The sequence below is a fragment of the Embiotoca jacksoni genome, unplaced genomic scaffold (genome assembly GCF_022577435.1).
Source record: "Embiotoca jacksoni isolate LCO1_2020_lvr unplaced genomic scaffold, fEmbJac1.0.p SCAF_91, whole genome shotgun sequence".
Lineage (NCBI taxonomy): Eukaryota > Metazoa > Chordata > Actinopteri > Embiotocidae > Embiotoca > Embiotoca jacksoni.
The window spans coordinates 375,001-400,045 of NW_027185449.1; the positions used below are offsets into that span (position 1 = coordinate 375,001).

General features: G+C 43.4%; 5 protein-coding genes across 5 annotated transcripts in view; 2 read left to right on the top strand and 3 right to left on the bottom strand.

Moving 5' to 3' along the window:
• The window catches only part of atp6ap1b (ATPase H+ transporting accessory protein 1b), a 6,610-nt gene extending 6,045 nt beyond the window's left edge, over positions 1–565 (top strand). The window contains exon 10 of the mRNA XM_069141818.1: positions 1–565. This exon is cut by the window's left edge and continues 374 nt beyond it. The gene's annotated coding sequence lies outside the window, so the exon portion shown is untranslated.
• Positions 566–1,250: 685 nt separating this feature from the next.
• LOC138193664 (ciliary microtubule-associated protein 3) lies at positions 1,251–3,964 on the top strand. The gene is made up of 5 exons (XM_069141829.1): positions 1,251–1,516; positions 1,724–1,822; positions 2,328–2,461; positions 2,547–2,664; positions 3,876–3,964. Exons 1-5 carry the CDS (start codon positions 1,364–1,366, stop codon positions 3,939–3,941), a joined length of 570 nt encoding a protein of 189 aa, XP_068997930.1. The 5' UTR covers positions 1,251–1,363; the 3' UTR covers positions 3,942–3,964.
• Positions 3,965–3,990: 26 nt separating this feature from the next.
• taf8 (TAF8 RNA polymerase II, TATA box binding protein (TBP)-associated factor) lies at positions 3,991–8,266 on the bottom strand. Its single transcript, XM_069141828.1, has 8 exons — positions 8,078–8,266; positions 7,091–7,274; positions 6,476–6,574; positions 6,315–6,377; positions 6,062–6,186; positions 5,809–5,956; positions 5,551–5,693; positions 3,991–4,519 (listed from the first exon to the last, which is right to left on the bottom strand). Exons 1-8 carry the CDS (start codon positions 8,123–8,125, stop codon positions 4,379–4,381), a joined length of 951 nt encoding a protein of 316 aa, XP_068997929.1. The 5' UTR covers positions 8,126–8,266; the 3' UTR covers positions 3,991–4,378.
• Positions 8,267–8,766: 500 nt separating this feature from the next.
• On the bottom strand, positions 8,767–9,722 carry g0s2 (G0/G1 switch 2). The gene is made up of 2 exons (XM_069141834.1): positions 9,596–9,722; positions 8,767–9,488 (listed from the first exon to the last, which is right to left on the bottom strand). Exon 2 carries the CDS (start codon positions 9,465–9,467, stop codon positions 9,102–9,104), a length of 366 nt encoding a protein of 121 aa, XP_068997935.1. The 5' UTR covers positions 9,468–9,488; positions 9,596–9,722; the 3' UTR covers positions 8,767–9,101.
• Positions 9,723–13,346: 3,624 nt separating this feature from the next.
• Positions 13,347–24,665, bottom strand: camk1gb (calcium/calmodulin-dependent protein kinase IGb). Its single transcript, XM_069141815.1, has 13 exons — positions 24,278–24,665; positions 22,330–22,441; positions 19,599–19,724; positions 19,167–19,241; positions 18,882–19,020; positions 18,649–18,772; positions 18,434–18,509; positions 18,190–18,302; positions 17,964–18,042; positions 16,710–16,797; positions 15,264–15,613; positions 15,064–15,164; positions 13,347–14,316 (listed from the first exon to the last, which is right to left on the bottom strand). Exons 1-12 carry the CDS (start codon positions 24,405–24,407, stop codon positions 15,107–15,109), a joined length of 1,470 nt encoding a protein of 489 aa, XP_068997916.1. The 5' UTR covers positions 24,408–24,665; the 3' UTR covers positions 13,347–14,316; positions 15,064–15,106.
• Positions 24,666–25,045: the final 380 nt, after the last annotated feature.

The following is a 25,045-nucleotide window of genomic DNA, read 5'->3' on the forward strand; positions in this document are numbered from 1 at the left end:
GTGGAATTCCCGAAAGCCTCACTCCAATTTTCCTCTCTCCTCATTTTCTGAAATGCCAAAACGGATGCGACTTTTAAATATACGAGTTTATTTTTTTTGGAGCGCGTGTGCTCAAAGATGTTCGTGTGCCACTGCTGATTTTTCTTTTCTGTTCCCTTTTTCTCCTCAAAATAATCTGCCTTCTTCGTGAATGCAATCGCTGGATGCTGTAGGACCGTGTCAGACCTCACTTCTTACTGTTTTGTTTTGTTTTGTTTTTTTTTCTCCCAACTTAACTTTAATTTTAAAAGACTACTGGTGATGAAAGAAGTGCCTGTGTGTAAAAGATCGTTTGAGATCTTGTTGCTGTTTTTGAAATTGCCTTACAGACGAATGCCAATATTTCCCTGTGGAATTACGGTTAAATCCCAAATGTGCACCGCTGCAAACCGATGTTTTCTCAACAGGTAATTTATTTGTATAAAATGCCTCAGCTGTGCTTTTGTCAAAACGTATTAATGTGCAATCGCCACCACCGTGTACAGTACATTGTCTTTAAATTGCAAATAAAGATATCTATGAAGTGTCTTAGTTGTCGGAAAGTAATTGTGTTCATTTCAGTTATTAAATAATAAGCCGGTTCTGTTGATAAACGGTCATAAATATACCGTATGTCTTTAAATACTTTCATTAAACTCCAAAGTTATTAATTAAGGCATCTAATTTGCAACAAATTCTGAGATTTAACAGGGAAAAGTGAATATTTACACATCTTTTATTTAAAAATTTATGACCAATAATGATCAAAATAGTTCTTTTCAGCCACGTGACATTTGAATTGCTGACAAACGTGTCATATATTAACGTCAACACGGAAGTGCTTCTCGGTTGTCATAGTTACGGATTGTAATTGGGTCATTTCAGTTATTAAATAAATAAGCCGGTTCTGTTGATAAAGTGTCAGAAATACGGTATGTCTTTCAATAGTTTAATCAAACTCCAGTTTTATCTCTCCAACATCCAAAGTTATTAAGTAAAGCATCTAATGTGCATTAAATTCTGACATTTAAGAGGAAAAATATGTGAATATTTTCACATCTTTTATTGAAAAACTAATGACCAATAATTATCGAATTAGTTGCGTTTTTTTTTTTTTCAGTCGATCAAATTATAATTTATTTCAGCCACGTGACATTTGAATTGCTGACAAACGTCTCGCATATTAACGTCAACACGGAAGTGCTTCTCGAGTTGCCATAGTTACAGCAAGTCAAAACACGACGACGACGACGATCCCGGCACGAGACAAAGCTAAACCAGTTCTTTTTTTAATTTTTAATTTTTTTTTTTTTATCGTTGCGACACTTCATTTTTCCAACTAGTTATGTCCAAAGCGGCTCCAGTTCAGAGAGTAGTTTTCGGCAGCTCGCAGGAGAGGAAGGTGTTTCCGCTCCATTTTGCGCCGGACCGGCTGGGAAACCAAATGGCACGACCGCGAGCGCCGCACCTCGGCCCCGGTTGCTATGACAACCACGAGGTTGGCGTGTTAATACCGGAGCCTGTATTTTAACGAAAGCTTTAATACTTATAATACTTATACTACATGTACATGGACATGAAGAGTTGTTATTATTATTATTTTTTTTAAATACAAAAATTCACGTTGTTTTAAAGTTGTTTTTTTTGTTTTTTTTGGCCGTTTTGCTTTTTGAAAACACGTTTCATCTTTTATTTTCCTCCCCAGTTCGGCACCATACTTTATAATTTGGAGAAGACGCCGGGCAGTAAGAGAGGATACGGTCTCTCTGCGAGGACCGCTGCACGCTTTCCACCGACCAACAAGGTATTTTACAGATTTAACAAAAAAGTAGTCGCCAGCATTCATGTTCTGAAGTGGAAGTTTAACTGCTCCACTGACTAGTTATTCATGATAAAAAATTAAAAAAAAAAAAAAAATTGGGAAAATATCAACTTTCTTTACTAAAAAGTGTTTATATTTCTGCATAAATATGATGTAAAACATCACATTTTCACACAAGTTCTGAAAGTAAATTTTTTTTTTTTTTTTTTAATGTGTTTCTTGTAAGTCCCTAAAACTTAAGAAAAATTTGAAAAAAAAACCAACACCTCTACATAAGAGAGGGAGTCCCCAATAACAAGGAGCAAGTCAATACCTGAAATTAAAAAGAAAATTACAGATATTGAATGTGCAGCTACGGTATATCGATGTTATGAGTAGAAACTCACTTTTTCCTTCCCCTCCAGCAGCACTAATTGCTGGACTACCCCTTTAAATGTGTCACTTCTAATTAAACATTTTTTTTTAAATTTATAATCTGGATCACCAGTTCCTGACCCCTTCGCCGTGGGCGTACCAGCAGGACCAGACCGGGTCCAGAGTTGTTCCCTCCAGCAAAACACCTTTCAGCTCAGCCACGCAGAGGTTCAGAAGCGTGCCGTGTACGGCCGACGACACGCCAGGGTGACACGCACACGCACACGCACACGCACAGCTGGAACGTAACAGCACTGACTGGAGCTGACAGATGTTATTTTTTGTGACGCAGACCTGGAACGTACGCCCAGCATGTCGCGACAAACCGGAAAGTGAGCTGGCCGATGTGCTTCGGGAGCCCCGACTGGTCCAGACTGCCTCAGCTGGAGAAGAAGTCACTCAGGGTGAAGGTGAGTGGAGCGAGACGTTACGAGGACGTCGTACGACCAATTTATTTGAGCTAAATCCACCAATCAGCAGCTCTAAAACTAACCCAAATTAAAACATGATGTCGTTCTTTTTTTTTATCCATACAAACGACTAAAGTGAAAAAAATTGCTCAAACTAGTTGGGAGGCTAATGTGATGTTCAACCGGACATCCTGGAATACCTTTCCCAAAGTGAACTATTCCTTTAAGGAGTTTGATGTTCAGATATAAAAATAGGTTTTGAGTTCAAAAATTTGTTTTGGTTCGAATTAAATGAAATAAGTCGTTCAAAAAGTCATAAAAAAAAGTCATATTATAGCAGGTTGTTCAAAAAGTAAAAAATAAAGTCTCCACTTAAACCTCCAAACCTCTAAAGCAGAGGTCTCCAAAAGGGGGTCTGCGACCCCTAGGGGGTCTGTGTAGGTACTGCAGGGGGTCCATGAAATTTTCGGTTTAGACAATTTTCCCCCAATTTTTTTCCCCCCAAATTTAAATGTCTTTAAATACACATTAAAATGAATCCAACATATTGTAGCACATGGATAAATGGAGGCAGAAGATGTTATCTTTCAGTCAGAAATGCACACATTCAGCGACACACAGGAGCTCTCAAACTGGGCACCGGTTCACTCACAGCAAGACAAGCCTGGACCTGTCCCTCCAAGCCTGGACATGTCCCTCCAAGCCTGGACCTGTCCCTCCAAGCCTGGACCTCCATCTTGGCCTGAAAGACGTTGAAGACCCCTGCTCTAAAGGATCACCCATTAAAAAAGCAGCTTTTTCTCAGAACAGCTCCACCTAGAGGCTATAGAGAGGAGCTGTAAAGCGGTATTGAAATGTTTTTTTGATGCTGAAAACCACAAAAATATCTTTCAGGACTATAAATAAAACACCAGAAACTTTAAAATGTCGGACCTTTATGGTAGTTTTTGTATTTCTCAGATTAAAATATTACTAGTATAAATGATAGATATCTGAACCTGGAATTCATGACTAGTTAAAACTACAACTAAGATATCTTAAATTATGAGCTTGTTACTTTTTAACCATTATCTTTAAAAAGAAATGACATCTATAATTTAGCAATTTAAAAATTATCTTTAATTGGAAACATGACTGCTTTTTAAAATGACACCCAGCATTTTAAACGACTTAACTCTCCTTTTATCGTTTTGTTTTTTTTTCTTCCTCAGCTCAGCATTGATAAGGAGTTTCTGAAGCGCAGGACCAGAGTGGCCTACCTGAGTTTGTACTTCTAAAACCCAGAAATAAATCAATTCAGTCAAAGAAAAAAACTGTAAGGACGAGTTTTTACAAAAAAAAAGAAAGCTATTTTTCTTTATTTACAAAATGCCTGGAGTCCCCGTGTGGTCTGTAGACAAACACACCGATGTTGCTTACAAACCTTTTTTTAAACAAAGTGAGCGCTTGCTGAGAAAAAAAAAAAAAAAAAAAAAAGTGACAAGTAACAAACAAAACGGTTCATCTCCAACAAGAAGTCCAGTTCGGTCCGTGAACGCCGGCACCGGTTCTGGTCCGCTGGCTCGTTTCATCACCGGGTCCACTTCCTCTCTCTCTGTGTGAGAGAGAGTGTGTGTGTGTGTGTGTGTGTGTGTGTGTGTGCGTCCGTCCACTGCTCGGGCAACATGCGAGTCCGTCTCTCCGGGCGGTCCCCCCCCCCCCCTCCTCCACCGCTTCATTTCTTCCGCCTCACTTTGGGTTTCTTGACGGGCCGGAGGTACGGGTTGTCGATCACGTTGTCCTCGCTGGCTTTGGCCGACGGGACGCCACCGCTGGGAGGAAGCATGGAGTTCTCTTTGTCGGCGCCCGGGTCGTCCTGAGCGAAGACAGCAGAGAGACGAGCGTCACATTTTAAAGGAGCAGTACCGCATTTTTTTTTATTTTTTTGACACTCTTCTTTTAAATTCAACAGCGTCTCCATGACAACAAAACAAGTCAATCAGGACACGGAAAATAACTTGGCGCAATTATGAGATGACAGCTCGGTAAAAACTGCCGTCAATCAAGCAGAGAAAGACACATCAGGATTATGTGTTTACTTTGGACTCAATCAATAACGTAAATTTCACAGAAGTTCTGATCTGAACTTCTGATTCTTGAGAGAATCGAGCTTCTGCTTCCTGAAAAAAAAAAAAAAAAGCAGCATGTGTGTTTTCTTCTGCTGAAAGATAGAAAAACTGCGTGCAACCGTCGGAGCTCAAATACTGAAAGTCCGACCTTGAAATGTTGTTTGTTACGGTCATAAAAAAAATGGATCGGACGTTCAGCTGCAGATTTTCTTTCAGAGGACATCCAGAAAAAAAAGAAGAAGAGAGATCAGATGATTCTGTATCGTCAGCAGCGTGCTTTTAAAAGGGGATTTTGTTTTTTTTTTGCTAGAAAGATTTACCGCATGAGAAAATCACATTTTATGGTTCATTATTTGAAAGTTTTATGAATGAAGAGAAATTCAAAGTGTTGGTGAGATATTTCCTGAATATTCATTAATATAAGTAATAAATCAATGAAATCACGGAGGAAAACATCAAAAACAATTTGATGACGTAAAATTTAGCAGCTTTCCTTTCTGATGCTGAACTCTGACCTCTGAGACCCCTCTGATGACCTCTGAGACTCCTCTGAGACTCCTCTGATGATCTCTGAGACTCCTCTGATGACCTCTGATGATCTCTGATAACCTCAGAGACTCCTCTGATGACCTCTGATGACCTCTGAGACTCCTCTGAGACTCCTCTGATGATCTCTGATAACCTCTGAGACTCCTCTGATGACCTCTGATGACCTCTGAGACTCCTCTGAGACTCCTCTGATGACCTCACGTACGAAGCGCCTCGTGTCGGGACTCACCGAGATGTTGTTGCCGGCCATGTTCTCGCTGTCCGTCTGGTCGTCCTGCTCCGACGAGTCCGTCTCCTCCAGAGTCTGCAGCTCCAGCTCCGAGGGCAGGAGGGCGCTGAGGTACGGGATGACGCTCGGCCGGGCCGCGATCACTGACGACACGGGGAGGGGGAAGGAGGGGTGTGGGGGGAGCAGAGAGGTCAGAGGTCGCGCACAAAAACACGAAGCCGAACTCTGCGACGCGATCGCCTTTGAAACGTGGCTCACGTGGGAAGGCGGTGACGTCGTCTTTGAAGAGGCTCTCGGTTTCTCCCGTCTTGGCCATGAAGCGCGTCAGAGCTCGCTCCACGTCTCGTCTCTGATTGGCCGCCTTCTCTCGCACCACCTGGTAGTCCGACACCGGCTCTCTGAACGTCTGCGGGAGAGAGAGGGAGGGGCGGGGGGGGCAATATTTAAAATAATACAAATATTTAAAAACAGTTTTTGAGATTTTTTTTTTTTCTAAAGGTTGGCAGCTCACGGGTGTTTTGATGTAGGTGTGGGGGTCGGGGAACTCGGGGAAGTGTCCGGGGATGTGAGGCGGGTGGGTGCGCTTCTGTCCGGCCGACAGAGCTTTGGGAGTGACGGGAGCGTTCGTCACCGGAGCTGAAAATAAAAAAAAAATAAAGAACCGTGAACAAAATATATATATATATTTTTTTTTACATCATTAAAAGAATATTTTAGTAAATTATCGTTTCTGAAAGTGCGTGGACATCACAGCGTCGACTCACGGGCGGTTATGACCATCCTCTGCGAGCGTTTGGCGTAAACGGGCAGCGTGTCGACGTTGAACCCTTCAGCGCCACGGAGGGAATAAATCGGATGAGTTTGATTTACTTATTTATTTGTTGTGCTGTTCGGTGTGCGTGTGATTCATACGCCGGCGTCTTACCCATTTCGATGAGCGTGACCACCGTGTCCGACAGAGTCGGGACGCTCCTGGCGGTGTGTTCACAGTAAGATTTAGCACATCGGCCGATTTCACTGATATCTGAAAACAAAAACAAACAAAAAAAACAGTAAAAAAAAAAACCTCAAATTTAAAATCACGATTGTTAAAAGTCGTCCGATGAGACGCAGAATCCAGAATCTCCTTTAAAACGACAGATTTCACGTCTATTGAAGATTTAAACGTGTGCAGGCAAGTTGGGGAAAAAAAAAAACAAGCCCGGTCGTAACGGATCGCATTTCTGCTGACTCGGCGGGGAAATAACCAGATATGGGCGCGGCGCCCACCTGCGCACGGCGAACAAAAAAGGGGCCCGATGTTGTCATGCCGACGAAAACAAAGATCGAAGTAAAAAAAAAAAAAAAAAAAAAAAGGAGCGTAAACAGAAATGAGTCGTAGAAAGTTCGGGAGTGCGAATGTTTGTTTGTCGTTTTCACACAAGTAAGACGTTTCACGTCCGACTCCGGACGACGCCGACGCCCTCGTTTTCCGGTGTTTTCGTGGTGGAATCACTTTTTACCAGCAAAAGATACGGCGGGTGAAAGTTCTCCTACGTACAGCTCTGCATCATCTCGGTGAGCGTCTCCACCGCCGCCTTCTCGGCGCTCTCGAAGCCGCACTCGGTCAGCAGGGCGGAGACGACGACCTGCAGCGTGCGGCGCCGGGCCAGGTGGTAGTTCTCCGCCGGGCTGGACGACGCTTTCCCGCCGCCGCTGCCGCCGCCGCCTCCGCCCGCCCCACGCTGAGGAAAACACACAGGAAATGAAATGGTTTCTCTTTGGAAGGCGTCATAAAACAACAACAACAACAACAACAACAACAACAAAAATGTGTTCTGATCTTCATCTAAGTCACAAGTAAAGAGAAACACAAGCTGATGAAGCAAACACCCCCCCCCCCCAAAAAAAAAAAAAAAAAAAAAAAACCAAGATATATTTACTAAACGTTTCTAAGTGCGGGTGGAGAAAAGAAGCGAACCCCCTTTTGGATTTTTATAGGTCTTGAACAAATAACACTGAATTATTATTGGATTGATAAACAGATCAATTATTTGAGATGAATTTCTAACTTTATGCAAACAAGCAACTATTGATCATCTTCACACGAGCACGTGTACAAAACTCAAAATGTTCATACGATCAGGATTTGGTCACATTTGATATGTTTTATTTATATATTTATATATAATAATTTGTTTATCTGCTTTTATTGTTTATCGGCGCGCGCAACATGAAAGTATTAATTCATAGCTCTGCCGGACCGAAGCGGCTAAGCGCTGACGTCACTGAAGTTAGTTCACTTTTCGGACTCTCCGGAACCGCAGCAGCTTCTTACTGGACCGAATCGTCGTGATTTAAAGCGATTGATCCCCGCTGAGACGCGCCAGCGGCACCGAGGACCGGTCCGGTGCGGTGCGGTGCGGTGCGGTCCGGTCCGACCGCTAGCTACGCATCGTAAACCTGCCACGATCGGCTCGTGACGGTGCCCAGAAGAAGCGCCTCCACCCTCCACCTCCACCACCACCCTCCCTCCTTTCTTTCTTACCGTTCCTGCATTCAGTGCACCTCCCGAAGCCACCGCAGGATCCGCCATCAGCGATATTCTTCTGCTTCCGCTCGGCGTGTTAATTCGGTTTACGCTGAGAAACAACTTTGTTTGTCCCGACGACCGCGTAGCCGCCGTTAGTAAACACGGTGCGGAACCGTCTGACGTCGTTTCCGGCGCCCGGGCGGAAGTTGAAATCACGTCACAACTGTGTGTGTGCTGTCGCCCTCTAATGTTCGCCTGTGAGATGACACCTGATTTTTCTCACCACTTGTGGACTTGGGAGAAGCTGGAGCCAGTACAGATCTGAATGTCCAATTATATATATTTTTTTTAAGAGGAAAGACATGTTAATGCAGTAAACACACATTTATAAATATTAATCTAAGTTCCAGCTTCTCACTTGTGAGAAAGTTTTCCCGTTTTGTTTGATTGTGAAATGTATATCTCGGGCTTTTGACTGTTTGTCAGACAAAACAAGAAATTGTATTGTATTTTTATTTTCTGACATTTTATGTGTCAAACAATTGGGTTAGTCAAGAAAATAATCATCAGATCATCTGATGATGAAAGTCACCGTTAGTTGCAGCCCCTTTAATCGGTATTTTTCTGTTGCTGTCGAATTGATTATGAATTATCACTCTCGAAGGAAATCTGCACCTCAGATTAAATCAAAATCAGTCCGTTGCTATAACAGAAAAATATGTTTTAATAGAGCGCAAATTTGACTTCGATCACACAACACAATCCAACACATCCATCACATGACATCCATAAGAATCTGCTGTCCAGCAGCCGCACGTCACTGTAACCTGCAGTTTTCAATCTATCTCCTTTTTTGTTGTCAGTCAACAGGGGCAAGCTTCAACCAAAAACAACAACAACAACAACAACCCCAAAGTAAGTGAAAGAGTATAAAGGGCCCAGTTCAACGTGGTGATTTAATTCACCACCAGTGCCATCGGTGGATGTTTTTTTTTTTTTTCTTTCTTTCTTCTTCTTCTTCTTCTTCTTCTTCTTCTCTTTAGGAAGCGTGGAGGCGGATGGAGGACTTCCTCCGCCCGGCCGCCACCATATGTTTGGCTTTGGTCTCCATCTCCAGCACGTCCTCGACTTCGGTCTGGTCGCAGGCGGGCAGCGACATCGCCGCCCGCTGCTTCTCCTTCTCCTTCTCCTTCTCCCTCGTCGCCGTCAGAAGCTCCGCCAGGTCGGCGTCGGCGTCGGCGGCGTCCCCGGCGGCGAAGGGCAGCAGGATGGTTCCCACGAGTCCGCCGGCCGCCCCGAGCACCGCCAGGGTGGAGCCGAGCACGTAGATCTTCAGCAGGCTGCGGCCGGACCGCTGCTGCAGCATCTCCTTGGCGAACGGGATGATCTCACCGAAGCTGTCCATGCTTTGTGGTTTCGTCGGAAGCTGAATGGAGAGGGGGTGGGGGGGTTTGTTTTGTTAGAGAGGACAAATAATAATAATAATAATAATAAAAAATCAAATCTTCACTCTCCAAATGGACAGGTACTCACTTTCTGTCGTCAACTCTCGACTTTTTTTTTTCCTCCTCAGGAGTTTCGGTCCAATCAAGGCGTCCGCAGGCAAAGAGGCAGAGAGGCAGATCCGGCACATTTAAACACCAGCGGAAAGCAGGTCGACTCCCACAGCGAGACGACGACGCATAATTCATGAGGCGGCTTGGAGAAGATTAGGATTTCTTTTTTTGTGTGTTTGTGTGTGTGTGTGTGTGTGTGTGTGTGTGTGTGTGTGTGTGTGTGTGTGTGTGTGTGTGTGTGTTGGGGGTAAAAGGGCATCAGCTGCGTCCCACGACGTAGAGGAGAGATTCTGGACGTGATCTCTTGTGACATCACGAGGGTCCAAACGTGCTGCAGCGCACGGACGCACACGACCCCCACCACCCAGCTGGCTGCAGGAGGGGGGGGGGGGGAGAGAGAAAAGCGATGAAGTGAGTTGGGAAATGTGTCTGATCTTTGTCACAGACTGTGTCATCAGCAGTAACCGGGAGGTGAGGGGGGTGTTTGTGGAGGAGGAGGGGGTAAAAACGTCACGAGACGCGTGCATGGTGGTTCAACATGTGCGCCCCAGATGACAGCGACACGCTTTGGGCTCAAAAGACTTTTAGTAGAGATTTGCAGACATTGGAGGCTCAATGTTAGAGGTCGAAACGACCTTTACGTCGCTCCACAACTGAAACACATGAAAACACACAAAAGAAACCTCACAGCTGGATTGTGGTTTTGTCGACATAGCAGATTTTTTTTTTTTAATTTTTTTTTTTTTTTTATCCCTTTGGCCTGCTCGCTTTTCACCTGCTGGCTGTATAATTTTTTTAAATGTTATCATGGAGCTCCGATGTTGTTTAAAACATGATTTCCAACCCACCTATGAAGTGAATAAAGACCCACCCCCCCCCAAAAAAAACAACAACAAAAAAACACACGCGAAACAGTTAAAGTAACAACCTCCTTCGTACTGTTTTATTTTTTTTTATTTTTAATATCTCGACCTGTATGAATACATCAAGTTGCAGAAAGTTCACAATTTCAAAACCCAGAAGAAAAACAGCAACTTTGGCTCATTGGGCGGACGACCTCTCGCCCCGTTTGTCCTGTTTTGACGTTTCCCATAAAGCGGTGAACTTCCTCTCCGAGCGCTCGACACTTTGGAGTCACTGTGTGCTCGTCGCTGCTAGGAAAACTGTGTTTGTGAGACCTTTGGCCCAAATCCCTGGGGCTTCTCCTGCTTCAATGGGCCGTCTGTCTCCATCCACTGGACTTCACCAAGTCGAGCATGTTGCAGCTGAAGGAGGGGAGTGGGTGGGGAGTGGGGGGTTAAGGCACGAGTGGACGTGAAGGAGGGAATATAGACTTTTTTCTTTTAGTAATAACGTTCAAAGAAAAACAAAACTTTACAGTTTTAGCAGAGGCGAATTTGACTATTAAATTTCATATCGTCGGAGAGGATTCACAGCTTCGGTTTCAGCTTTTTGTGTTTTTGACTTCTCCATAAATTTGTCCGCAGAGTCGTGATTTTTTTTTTTTTTTCTCCGGATCTGCTGTAATTATATCGAGAACGAAACCTGCTGCTCGGCAGATTCTGCTCTCAGTAATCCGGATGTGTAATCTACTGAAGTTACAGCCTGCTAATCGGTTTTGGAGGTTGGTTTAATTTGAGGTGGAAAAACCCGGCGCGGTCACAGAATCAAGTAAAAGGAGTTTTAATCTCTGATGTTTAGTTTTAATTTTTCCTCAAAATTCTACACGCAATATCCCATAATGACAAAGTGAAAATAGCTTGTTTAAAATTTTAGCAAATCTATTAAAAATAAAGAACGAAAATATAACACGTACATAAAGTATTCACAGCCTTTGCTCAATACTTTGTTGAAGCACCTTTGGCAGAAATTACAGCCTCCAGTCTTTTTGAGTCTGATGCTATAAGCTTGGCTCCTATTCTTGGGCAGTTTCTCCCATTCTTTTTTGCAGGACCTCTCAAGCTCCGTCAGGTTGGATGGGGAGCGTCGGTGCACAGACATTTTCAGATCTCTCCAGAGATGTTCAATCTTGTTCAAGTCTGGGCTCTGCCTGGGCCTCTCAAAGACATTCACAGAGTTGTCCCGAAGCCATTCCTTTGTTATCTCGGCTGTGTGCTTCGGGTCATTGTCCTGTTGGAAGATGAACCTTCGCCCCAGTCTGAGGTCCAGAGGGCTCTGGAGCAGATTTTCATCAAGGATATCTCTGTACATTGCTGCATTCATCTTTCCCTCCATCCTGACTAGTCTCCCAGTTCCTGCTGCTGAAAAACATCCCCACAGCATGATGCTGCCACCACCATGCTTCACCGTAGAGATGGTATTGGCCAGGTGATGAGCGGTGCCTGTTTTCCTCCAAACATGACGCTTGGCATTCAGGCCAAAGAGTTCAATCTTTGTTTCATCAGACCAGAGAATTTAGTTTCTCATGGTCTGACAGTCCTTCAGGTGCCTTTTGGTAAACTCCAGGTGGGCTGTCATGTGCCTTTTACTGAGGAGTGTCTTCCGTCTGGCCACTCTACCATACAGGCCTGCTTGGTGGAGTGCTGCAGAGATGGTTGTCCTTCTGGAAGGTTCTCCTCTCTTCACAGAGCAACGTTGGAGCTCTGTCAGAGTGACCATCGGGTTCTTGGTCACCTCCCTGACTAAGGCCCTTCTCCCCCGATCGCTCAGTTTGGCCGGGCGGCCGACTCTAGGAAGAGTCCTGGTGGTTCAAACTTCTTCCATTTACGGATGATGGAGGCCACTGTGCTCATTGGGACCTTCAATGCTGCAGAAATGTTTCTGTACCCTTCCCCAGATCTGAGCCTAGATACAATCCTGTCTCGGAGGTCTACAGACAATTCTTTGGACTTCATGTCTTGGTTTGTGCCCCGACATGCACTGTCCACTGTGGGACCTTATATAGACGGTGTGTGTCTTTCCAAATCATGTCCAATCAACTGAATTTACCACAGGTGGACTCCAATCGAGTTGTAGAAACATCTCAAGGATGATCAGTGGAAACAGGAGGCACCTGAGCTCAATTTTGAGTGTAATGGCAAAGGCTGTGAATACTTATGTACATGTGATTTTTTTTTTTTTTTTTTTTCGTTTTTGATTTTTAATAGATTTGCAAAAATTTCAATTTTTTTTATTTCACGTCATTATGGGGTATTGTGTGTAGAATTTTGAGGGAACAAATGAATTTAATCCATTTTGGAACAAGGTTGTAATAAAACAAAATGTGGAAAAAGTGAAGCGCTGTGAATACTTTCCGGATGCACTGTATATATATATAATTTATAATCTTTTAAAATGGTGGCGTTTTCTTCGAAATTTTCTTTCTTTAGATTTATTTTTTTCTGGCTTTTTCATTCCTTTGTGGAAGCGTTATATATTATACACATTATAACAACAACAAAAATGTATAAAAACGAATCAGCAAACTCTAATCTCAAGGATTTCACCCAATTCTGCAGCCTTGGTTTTGTTTACAAAGAAAATGTAACAACAATTTACTTTTTTGGTGTTATTTTGCACATTTTTTTGCATGATTAATAGTATGTTTGAAGACGTTTGAATGTGCTTAATCCCATATTTCATTGTAAATAAATTCATTACAATCAGATTCCTGTTTATTTTTGAGTTTGCCATATTTTGATAAAAACTTTGCTGCAAATTCTCTTGACTATCGAGTGTCTAGTTGGGGGGGAGTAACTTAAAAAAACGTCAGAAAAACAAAGGCAATATTGTGCGTAGCGTTTATTTATGAGCATACAAGGAATTCCAGCAGAATTACATCGATAAGATCAACATGTGGTCGTTAATACAAACTCACACAAAGCAGAGAGAGAAACAGGAAGCAGAAAAACATCAAGTACAACGGATCTTAAAGTCTAGCCGGTCGACGCGTGTACAGAGTTGGCAAGTTATGGATACATTTCTGGCATTTACACTGTTCATGATTATATTTGTATATTTATTGTTATATTCTTGATATTATTTGTCTGGGCTGCTCGTTTTTTTTTTTGTTTTTTTTTAATTCATTAATTCTTTTTTTAATTTTACTTTTTTTTGTACAAAAAAGGGTCACAAATACTTTAGAAAAAATAAAACACAACAAAGAAACAAAAAGGGAGGTAATAAAAATAACTTTTTTCTGAATGAATAACAACAGCGTGGATAATTGGACGCGGTAAGCATGCGGTTAATGTTTCTTTTGTACTTACGTAGGATAATACGCACGACGAAGTAAAATAATTTATTTTATTGCATCGTGTCTTTATTTAAGCAGCACGGAACCACAGTCCTAAATAAAACCGTGAACACTGTTTTAAAGTGCTCTGATGAATTAATCTCGTCTCAGAAACGACGTGGGACTTTTTTCAAAGTAAAGTCCGTCGGATCCTCTTCGTTAGAAGAGAATCTCGAGAATACTGTTTTTGAAAACTTGTCCTGTGCGTCTGAGTTAAAGTGTGTCTTGTGCATCTCATCGCGCGAGTTCCAGCGTTCGGGAAGCTTCGTAGGCACTCTTCCCAAAGAAAACGAACAAATGTCCCCGCGGATCCTCGCGGTCCGCTCTGGGGGTCCGTCGAAGGATCGGCCGCCTCTCGTCCTCAGCACCGCGGGGGGGTGGGGGTGGGGGAGGGTGGGGCGGGTGAGGGGGGGGGAGAGCTGACACCAAACAGCTGCACGCTGAGTCCGAACGGCAACGCTGACCTGCAGAGGGCACAAGCACACGTCCAGGGTGAGACACGCGGACAACAGGCTCTGAACCACGGATGAAAAAAAAACAAAAAAACATTTTAAGTGGGTTGCAGAAGTCGGACGTAGCTTCCGGGTCTGAAAAATTAGGTCGAGGCGGAAGCGCCTTAAGCTGCGATACCACCGAGCACCACTAGAGGTCGGCTCCAAAAAACCTCCGGCTCCATAGACTCCCATTCAACTTCTCTCGTGAAATTCAAAGTCAATAAAAATGTGTCCATCAGTTATCTCGGTGTTGTTAGCTGAAGTCGATCCTTCTTATTAGTTTTCTGGAGGTCCATCTGAAAATAATCCCTCATTCATTAGAAAATAAGATTCAAAAAGACCTGTTTTTGGGGGCGTGTCCATCTGATTGACAGGTCCGTGGTGCAGTCAGGTTACAGCTGTCGGTGGGCGGGACGTAGTATCGTCGTGTTTCCAATCAGATCAGTCGGATACACCGCTTAGCTCCTCCCCCCCAGCTAGTCCAAATATGGTCACTTCCTGAATTTCATGAAACAAGTTGAATGGGCGTCTATGGAGCCAGAGGTTTTTTGGAGCCGACCTCTGGTGGCGCTCGGTGGTATTGCAGCTAAAGGCCGTTCGGCCCTGAGTTTCAGTGTGTAACCGAGTACTTTGTGCACTTGTTTAACAATTAAGGTGTGATTTGAACACATGCATCACTTGCTTTACTGTATTTGTCGATGCTTAACTCAGACCTACCAAGTAAAAGTAGCTTTTTCTCCACCTAAACTTCCTGCGGCCTTCACATGACCGAGCAAACTAAAGTCTGCAGAGTCTTCCCGTTGCGGTTTTTACCGCACCTGAAAGCAAAAGAGAAGAAAAAGCGTGAGCCGGCGCCGCAGCGAAATAATCAGGAAGTCTAAAAACTCTCAACGCCGGAGGGGAGGTGTGTCACGAACCCGTTGAGGTTGGCGGGCTCCGAGTGGTAGACGTGCTTCCCCTTGTCGGCGATGGAGGGCGCGTGGTGCCCGGTGCCCTGGCTCTGAGTGGCCTTCAGCGGGTGGAAGTGGCTCTTCAGGTCCACGTGGTTGACGGGCAGCGGCATGTGCTGCGTCACCGGCGAGTTCCCGTTGACCTCCGCCGCCCTGGCCTCGGGTTTGTCCGAGCCGGCGTGTTGGCGGTTCCCCACGGAGGAGGACACGTCGCTCACTTTGATGTCGGGGATGCTGATCTGCTTCTGGATCACGTCGGAGTGGGCGAGCTGCAGCTTCTTCATGTGGTTGATGGCGACGGCGGCGTTGAAGGCCTGCTGCGGAGCGGGCGAAGACGAGATTTATTTATGGCCGATGTTCGGGAGACATCGAGAAGAAATACGCCGCTTTGACGCCGGCGGGTCTCTGTGAGCTCACGGGGTTTTTTTTTTTCTTAGTTATTAAATCGCGACTTAAATATTTGAAATTTTTCAGCCGCTTAGATTTATTTGACTGAAAAATAGTGCAGGAATACACTCTGACTTTATGCCCTGTTGAATACGGGAAATTAACAAAATAAAAGTCCAACTAGGTGTGAAACCCCGACGAACTAAAAACGTACAGACCTTTCAACAAATTTAAAATGATCATCAGTTTTCGAGAATCTAAATTGAACTGAATGAAAAAAAAAAACGCTGACTTGTCTAATTCTGATTCTGTTTACAGGATGCTAAAATATGAGCTAAGAAATGATATTACAACGTTTATAGTTTTGCTGGTTACTGCTGTGACACTGTTGGTGAGAAATGGCTGCTGCGATGGGAGCTGGAATATGGAAAAAAATATATCGGAGAGGATTCTCATTCCTCCAGATTGCGGTCAATCTAAGTGTCGTTAAAAGTCGAGATAACTTCCGTCAAAAAAGCAGCTGGACTTCTTGGAGATGTTTTGGGTGAGAGGTGAATTATCTTCAATAATTTCAAGTGGATCCAGTTGCCTTTGGATAACAGTTAGATTGACTTTTGACGACACCAAAACTGATCAAAAACGGGAGAAATGAGAATTTAGTAAAATGTACGCCCTTCAAAATAAAAGCACAGCATCAGAAATTCCGTTTTTCCTGTTTCCCCTACAGACTATAACCACGACCCACTAAAAACTGCCCCGTGACCCACTTGTGGTTCACGACCCACCAGTTGAGAACAGCTTCATGTTATTGACTCATTTTTTACCGCAGAACAATCAAGCACACTTCGGTTGCGCTGACAGACGAGAAGCACTCGATCAGCCATCGGCGGCCTTGATTACAGAACACTATCTTATTTAACTGCCTTTAATCAGGAAGGATTTAGGGAGGAACCCGATTAATCTACTTTAAACTCCAAGTCCTCAACGAGTTTACGACATCAGAGCCAAGAAATCAATCAGACTAACCTTCCACTTCGACTTGGCGAAGTTCTTTTGGATCTGAGTGCTGACGGAGTAGTAGATGTCCTGGCACCGCGCCGTCTTTCCGATAATCCTGGGAAAACGGAAGATAGCGTAACAGAAAGTTAAAAAAAAAAAAGTGTTTCAAAGTGAAGGTAGATCCTGAATGTATCTGTGATGACGCCTGTTCCTGTATTTCACCTCGTGGATGCGACAATAAGTGTGGTGTCACTAAAATGTTAAACATTAAAATGTTGTTTGACTGTTACTTTTTCCTAGAGGAGAAACAATTGCAAAATAACAGTATTCAATTTTATATATATATGTATATATGTATATATAATATCTTGGACTCAAGCGGCAACAAACAAACCGCTCCGAACTTGTTAAATTGAAACGGTTTGGAACCAGAAGAGACGCTTATGGGTCTGAAAAATGAGGCCGACGCTGAAGTGCTGTAAGCTGCAATACCACCGAGTTCCACTAGAGGTCGGCTCCAAAAAGCCTCTGGCTCCATAGACTCCCATTCAACTTCTCTCATCCAATAAAGTCAATGAAATGTGTCCACCAGTTATTATGGTGTTGTTAGATAAAGTCACTCCTTCTTATTAGTTTTCTGAAAATAATCCCTCATTCATTAGAAAATAAGCTTCAAAAAGACCTGTTTTTTGGGGGGGGCGTGTCTGTTTGATTGACAGGCCTGTGGTGCAGTCAGGTTACGGCTATCCGTGGGCGGGACGTAGGAACCAATAAGATCGAGTCGGATCTTCCGCTCGCTTCCTCCCCAGCTTGCCAAATATGGTCACTTCCTGCTCCAATCAAACAGACAATCCACGCCGGCTTTTTGAAGTATATTTTCTAATTTTTTATTCGATTATTTTTAGATGGACTGCCAGAAAACGAACGAGAAGGAGCAACTTTAGCTAACAACACCAGAATAATTTGTGATTTTTTTTAATTAATTTTGAATTTGATGAGAGAAGTTGAATGGGAGTCAATGGAGCTGGAGGCTTTTTTGGAGCCGACCTCTAGTGGCACTCGGTGGCATTGCATCTTACGGCACTTCTGCATCGGACCAAGAAGCTACGTCCACTTTTATATAAAGTCAATGCTTATAACCTAAAAGGTGAATTGTTGCATAATCTCATTAGATTAAACATAAAAGATGATATAATTTAACGTTTCATTAAATTTAATTTGGTGCATCATAACCAATATTTACACTAAAATCTTCTTATAATAACAATGAGTGACGCTCACCAGGGATGTCGGAGCGCTTGGTCTGTGTTGAAGCGCATGCTGGGATTCTTCTGCATCATGTTACGGATGAAATCCTTCGCTGCACATCCGAAAACAAAGACACACACACACACACACACACACACACACACACACACACACACACACACACACACACACACAAGTTAGAGCGAATACGGCGCTCCGCAAATACACAACAGATCCAACGCAAAGAAAGTTTAATCACCAGATTCGGAGATGTCGTCCCAGAAGGGCGAGTCGAACTCATACTGCGCCTTCATGATCTTGGAGAAGAGTCGAGTCTCGCTCTCTTCATAAAAAGGAGGATATCCGCAGAGTCTGCAAGGAAAACAAACGCGTTTATTAAGTTTCAGAAGACCGCCGAAGAAATGATGTTGGCGGGAATGACCGGATGGAAGAGGCTTTTACTTTGAAAATCCTGAAACCAAAGCAAAAATCCGGCCACTCACAAGATGTAGGTGATGACTCCGATAGACCAGCAGTCCACCGCCTTGCTGTACGGCTTCTGGGCCAAAACTTCAGGAGCTGAAAAGTCCGACGAAAACTAATTACTCGAGCTTCCGTGAACACAAAACAAATCATGAATAATCGTCGTGTTCTTTAAGTGCCGGTGACCCCATTCCCAGTTAAGTGCCCCTCCATTATTCAGACGCGTTCTCCTTACCGACGTATCCCGGGGTGCCGCAGGCCGTCGACATGATGTCGTTGTCGACCATCTTCGACAGGCCGAAGTCGCTGATCATGATCTTGGAGTCTTCCGCCTGGCTGTAGTAGAGGATGTTCTCGGGCTGCACGGAGAGAACGAACAAGCATTCATTTCAAAGAAAGAAAAGGTAATGACATCTCATGTAAAACCAGATCGAGTAGTATATACGTGTTTTGCTGCGTGGGTGGTACCTTCAGGTCCCGATGCACGACTCCGTTCTGGTGCAGGTAGCTGACGGCCTGCAGGACCTGCTGGATCACGCTGCTGGCGTCCTTCTCCGAGTAAACGCCCCGGTCCAGGATCCGGTCGAAGAGCTCGCCGCCCGCCACCCTTCGATGACGAGACGGTCGGAAGGTGGAAAAAAAAGAAGAAGAAAAAAATCCATCTTAAGTCCCATTTTTTAATTAGATAAATCTGACCGTTCTGTAATAATACATATATATATATATATATAAGATAAAAAATGGTCGACTCACAGCTGCATGACGAGATAGTAGTGAGTCTGACTCTCGTAGAAGTCCTCCATCCCCACCACGTTGTCGTGCTGGATTCTGTTTGGAAAAAAAAAAGAAAAAAGAAGTTCAACACACAAAAAAAAAAAGAAAAAGGAAGCAGATCAGGAGTCCTTCCTTTCTGACTTCTGAGGGAATTTAAAATTCAAAGGTTTTTACTTTTAGACTTTATTAATCCCACAGTGGGGAAATTCAGTCGTTACAGCAGCAAAGAAACCCCCCAAAAAAACTGCACACGGTAAAAGAAAATGTACAAATACATATACATCAAGTACAATAGATCACAATAATTATTTTAGAAAAAATAAGAGCAAAATAAGAAATACGCACAAAACTACATGTACAAAAAAAACAACAAATGAATACAAAGTAAAATAAGTCAAATGGGCTTTTTACCTCCTCAGCACGGCGATCTCGTTCTCCAGGTTCAGATCCTGCTTCTGTTTCTTCTTCACGCACTTCATGGCGAACATCTTCCCCGTCTTCTTCTCCTTCACCATGTAGACCTCGGAGAACGCGCCGCTGGGAAACAAACACGCGTCGGACACGACGTTACTGATGATGAAGAGAGTACAATTTATTTGCAGATGTTTTGAACTGGTTTTTTTTTTTTTTATGTCTCACAATAAGTTTAAGACGCCAGATTGATTTCGGTTGTTATGCTAAATATGAAACCACAGCCAGAAGTAGGTCAGCTTTTATTTAACATAAAGACCAAAAAATAGAGAGAAACAGCCTGAATCTGTGAAACTATATTATTTTTTATTTTTATTTTGGAGCTTTCTAACCTCCTTAAAAACCACAAATGGAGACTTTTACATTTAGTTTTTGGAGTTAATTAAACCTATGAGCTATAATGATTCATCACTAAGCTTTAGAGGTGCTAGAAAGCAGATAGTTTCCTTTGGAAAGCGCCAGGCTTGATTTTTTTTTTTTCCACCATACATCCATATATAAACTAATGCTAAGCTAAGCTAACTGGCTGCTGCCTCCATCTTCTTTATTTCCTCATTCACTCCAGAGAGTTCAAATTCTTTCAGCTGCATTTATATTGAATTAAAATGGATGTTTTACAGCAGTTTAATCATGTTTTTTTTTTTTTTCTCCTCGCTTTGGAAACTTCCCGATCGAATTCCTCGAAGCGCGTCAGAATAAAAAAAACAAACAACAACACGAACGCCGGCGCTCAAACAGCAGAATTAAAGGTTCCAATCAAGACCTGCTGGTGGATTAACTATTCGCATGCCAGGAGCTTATTGTTCGGTGCCATCGCTATCTTCGGCGCCGTTCTGGGAATAGTTGTCTCACCGGGTCGGATTAGGGCGTCTTTATCCCTGACGCAACGGAAACCGGCGGCGCCCGGCGAGGGCTCGAGGGGCAGAGGTCAAGAAACTCAGCATGTTCAGAGTTCAACGTAGAGAACGGAGCAGGACGGGACACAACGGGACGGCTCAAAGACGGGTCGGGGAAGGTCTGAGGACGGGCCGCACGGGACGCCGCGACTCGTCCTGGGAGGGGACGCAGGCGGTCCGCCGGATTGACGACAAAACAACCGATGTACGGTTCGAGTTCCTGCAGATGGTTTGCTGATGAAGCGTCAACGTTAGAAGACGCGCGCACACACACACACGCACACACACACACACACACACACACACACACACACACACACACACGGGAACCAGCTGCCACGACGACGTCATCGCAGCGCTTCACTTCCTGTCGCTTCAACCGCCTCGTTTTTTTCCCCCCCGAGAGCTCGTTTTCCGACTTCAGCGTGTAAATGTCTTCCCGTTAAAACTCATGGAGGACTCAAGGGGTTCTTTCACGGTCCTCCGACCTCCGAGGCAGCGCTCCCGTTGCGTGGAGGACCTTCTGGATTCTTCTTCCTTTTTTTTGTTTGACTGTGATGGAAAGTGTAAGCTGACACCAGGCGGAGGGCAAAACACGGAGAGGAGCCGGCGTCTGTCGACACCGTCAACATCGACGTAGAAGCAGAGGAGCCGGTCTGCTGGCGGCGTCTCTCTCGTGTCCCTCGTGTCTCTCCCGTGTCTCTTGGTTGCATCATTCAGTCGAAGGGAACTCGTTGTTCCAACACGTCTTCATATACTTTTCCAATAATGGCGCTGCGGTTTATTTTATTTTATTTTTTTTTAAAAGTGTGTTGGGGGAAATAAAACTAACATCCGCAGACTGATCGGACCTCTTTATTAGACGACGGAGGGGCCTTCGGGGTCCAATTATGTTTTTAGATTAAAAAGAATCTTCAGCGTTTCCTCTCTCGCGCCTTTATTTACCGTCGGCTTCCCGTCCTTCAATCAGTCGCTAACTCGGCTACCGCTCGAGGACACGTTGACCTTTTTTCCGCCGATGTGGCAGAAAAAAATGAGGCCGACACAAACAAGACGGTATACTGAGCATCAACATAAGGTGGATTTCATCGTTTTAGTTTTGTAAAATTTTGCTTTAGGTCCAATTTAAATTCACACCAACTAGTATTATTTTTTTTTTTTTACTTTTAGGGCTGCAATTATTGATTATTTTCACTATTTAACAACTGATTAGTTATTTTCTGTTTTACTTTGTTTATTGTTTTGTCTCTAAAATGCAGCCCCGCCCCACAAAAAAAGTGAAATAATGGCAATCAAGCCAAATATGATGTTATTAAATGTATATTTTAAATGTCTGACCAAAAGTCAAACACACAAAACAAACAAAAAAAGTTCAATACTGAGAAGCTGGAGGCAGAGATTTGATACTTCCTGCTTAAAAATGATCTAAATAATGAGTCGATTATTAAAACAGGCGCTGATTTGTTTTCTGCTTTCTTTTTTGAATCTAAAGAAAAAAAAAATTTTTTTGTTGATGTGTGTTTTTTTTGTGCTGACTCGGGGGTAGTCAGACGAACCCTCCCCACGCAGCCGAAGCGTCTTGTTGTCTAAGTCTCCGGTAAAGTCGGCCTCCTTATGTCAATCCAATCAAAGCGGTAATCTGTCCTGCAACTCAAACAGCATGTCCCGGGTCCGTGATCACGTTGTCGGCACCTCGGTGCAACTGGAAGGAAAAAAAACCCCCAAAAAAACCATCTCACAAACAAATAAAAGAAAAACGACTGAACGCGACTTACGATCCCAACTCGTGCATGATGTCGAAGATCTCCTGGATGTTTTCCGTGTCCTTCTTCCACACGTAGTCGGCCTCTTGGCGCCCCATCTCCTCAGACGCTTCAGCAGGGATTTCTGTTTTTTTTTTTTTTTTTTTTTTTTTAAGAGTTCAGGAGATGAGAAATAAAGATGTCACTTTAAAACACAATTTTTTTTTTTTTTTAAATTTTTTTTTTTTTAAATTCTGGCATTAACAGAAACGAACAAACAAACAAAAAAAAGAATCCAGGCTTCATATTCAGACTCCCTCAACATCGGTGCTTTGGGATTACTGAGGTGTCGTGATGATGAGGAGGGCAGGTGTGTGAAGGTTGGAGCTTCGGCCGCTCAGACTGTCCGACAGCCGATAATCCGTCCGCTGTAAGGAGCGCGCAGGCAGCAGGACAGCGGCGCTGCAGCCATACATATCGATAAAGGCCGAGCGCTAATCCGTCACACAAAGGTCACTCTGTGGGTCCCCCCCCCCCTCCTCCCCCACTCCCATGCAGCTATCCAGAAAATATGGATTTCAAAATAAAATACGCATTTCAAAATAAAACTTTCCCTACCCCCACCCCCCACCCCAAAAAAAACAAAGCAGAGGACCAGTTATTTAGGAACAACTTACACAGAGACATGCGCTCATTGCAGTAAGACAAAATACTTGTTTTTGTTTTTTTTACCGAGATGAAAAGAACATCTTTAAAGATTAGAGCGTGGGAAAGAAGGACTTATCCGATAAAACTAAAAAAAGGTACATGGAGGGATTAAGAACATCTTACGTGAACAGGTTACCTGGTTTGGTGTCCTGCCCGCTTTTTCTCTTATATAATGGATTAGGAACTACTGATTTGGAGACCTGACCTCGTGGCAGGCTTAAATACCAAAGAACAGACTCGAACAAAGAACTTTAAATGAAAAAAATAAATCTCTGAAATTAAAAAAAAAAAACCAAAGACAGCGGTTAACAGGTGGTATAAACATTTAAATCTAGAATTAGATGAAGAAAAAAAAAAAATTAGATTTTTAGGTTATTAACTTTCATGTTTTCAGTCTATGCATGATTATTTGTTTTTAAACCTAATGTTTCTGATATTACTTTTGGAGCGTCTGAATTGATTTAAAAAAAAAAAATCTTTTCTTTTACACACTGATGAGATTTGAGAGTCTGATGTCCCCCGCAAAAATAAAGAAAAAAGCTGCAGTCATTCTTTCTTTCACGATGTTGTTGTTGTTGTTGTTGTTTTGCAGCCCAGCCCAGAACATTAACACTCAGTAGAGGAACCAAAAGCACAATTTAGCAACACAAAGCTAAAGTGCAAAAGTCCAAAACATGCAACAGAGTCCCACATTTCTGCAATCTGCAAAAACAACAACAATCTTTCACTGCAGAGGAGTCTGGTTTTTTTTTTTTCTCCTTGTACCTGCAGATTTACAGTCCAGTCACGTTTTGGCTCTGATGTAAAAAAAAAAAAAAAAAAAAAAAAAAAGAGATACTAACACCGATAAATAATGTGACAGAAAGCAAACAGACGCACTGATGGACGCGGACGGACACGTCGTGCACCTCCTCCTCTTTGCGCTCACAGAACTGCGGGCGTCCGCCGACAGATCGCTCGCTCTGCCGCACAATCTGCGACCGATCAGACATTCAGCTCGAGCCTCACAGATCCCTAACCACTAAACACCTGCAGGTTTGGGACTCCTGGATTTCATCGTGATAATAAAACACAGAGCACCAAATAAAAAAAAATAAAATAATCATAATCATAATAATAACTACCCAAATTACGCGCTGGAGTACAAATTAGAAAACATCGTTTTTTTTCCCCTCTCAAAACAAACCACCTGCAGCCCTTCAAGTGAAAGTGTGCCAAGAAGAAGAAGAAGAACAGAAGTTAGATTGAGCATCAAACAGCTGACTCGACTCACCGAGAGACTTTGCGCTGCCGGAGCTTTGCTCTGACTCTCCTGCCGAAAGCTCGTCGAGGTCTGCACCGATTACTTCGTCTGGGATCCTGCAAATACCTGTTGTTACGGTGGAGATTACATCCACGGACATCTCCGAGGGGAGGGAGGAGGAAGAGGAGGTGGAGGAGGAGGAGGAGGAGGGGAGGGGAGGGGAGGCTGTCTCACAGGTTGCTCATTGAGACTTTAAGCTCAGCTCAGGCTGCTGCTGCATCGTCTTCATCGTCTTCTTTCTCCCCTCGGATGAAGGTTTTTGTAGAAAAAAAAGAAAAGAAGAAGAAGCAAAAAGCAAAACAAACAACGCGTCCTGCGCAGAAACGGGACAGCTGTTGATTCAAAAACGTGCACGCGCACCGCGAGTTCCCCAGGTTTGTCATGACTGATGGATGAGCGCGTGATCAGTGGTGCGTCAAGGCGCTGAATACAGTATCAGCGGATATTGCCATGACAACAGGACACCACTGCCAAGGCACCGTTTGTAAAATAAATAAATAAATAAATAAAAAAGGCTTATTGATAGTTTCTATGAAAATTACTCACCTTCGCTGGTGTTTTAATGTTACAGCTTTAAATCAAAAACAGATTTGATGAAGATTTATGGCTGAATTTAAATTTGAATAATGGTGTGACTGCTAAAAACCAATTGGCTGCACCAATTATCATTTAACAGGTGAATCCTTATGCAAAGTTTGATTTTGTATTTTAGATTTGTAATTCATTTAACACACGTTC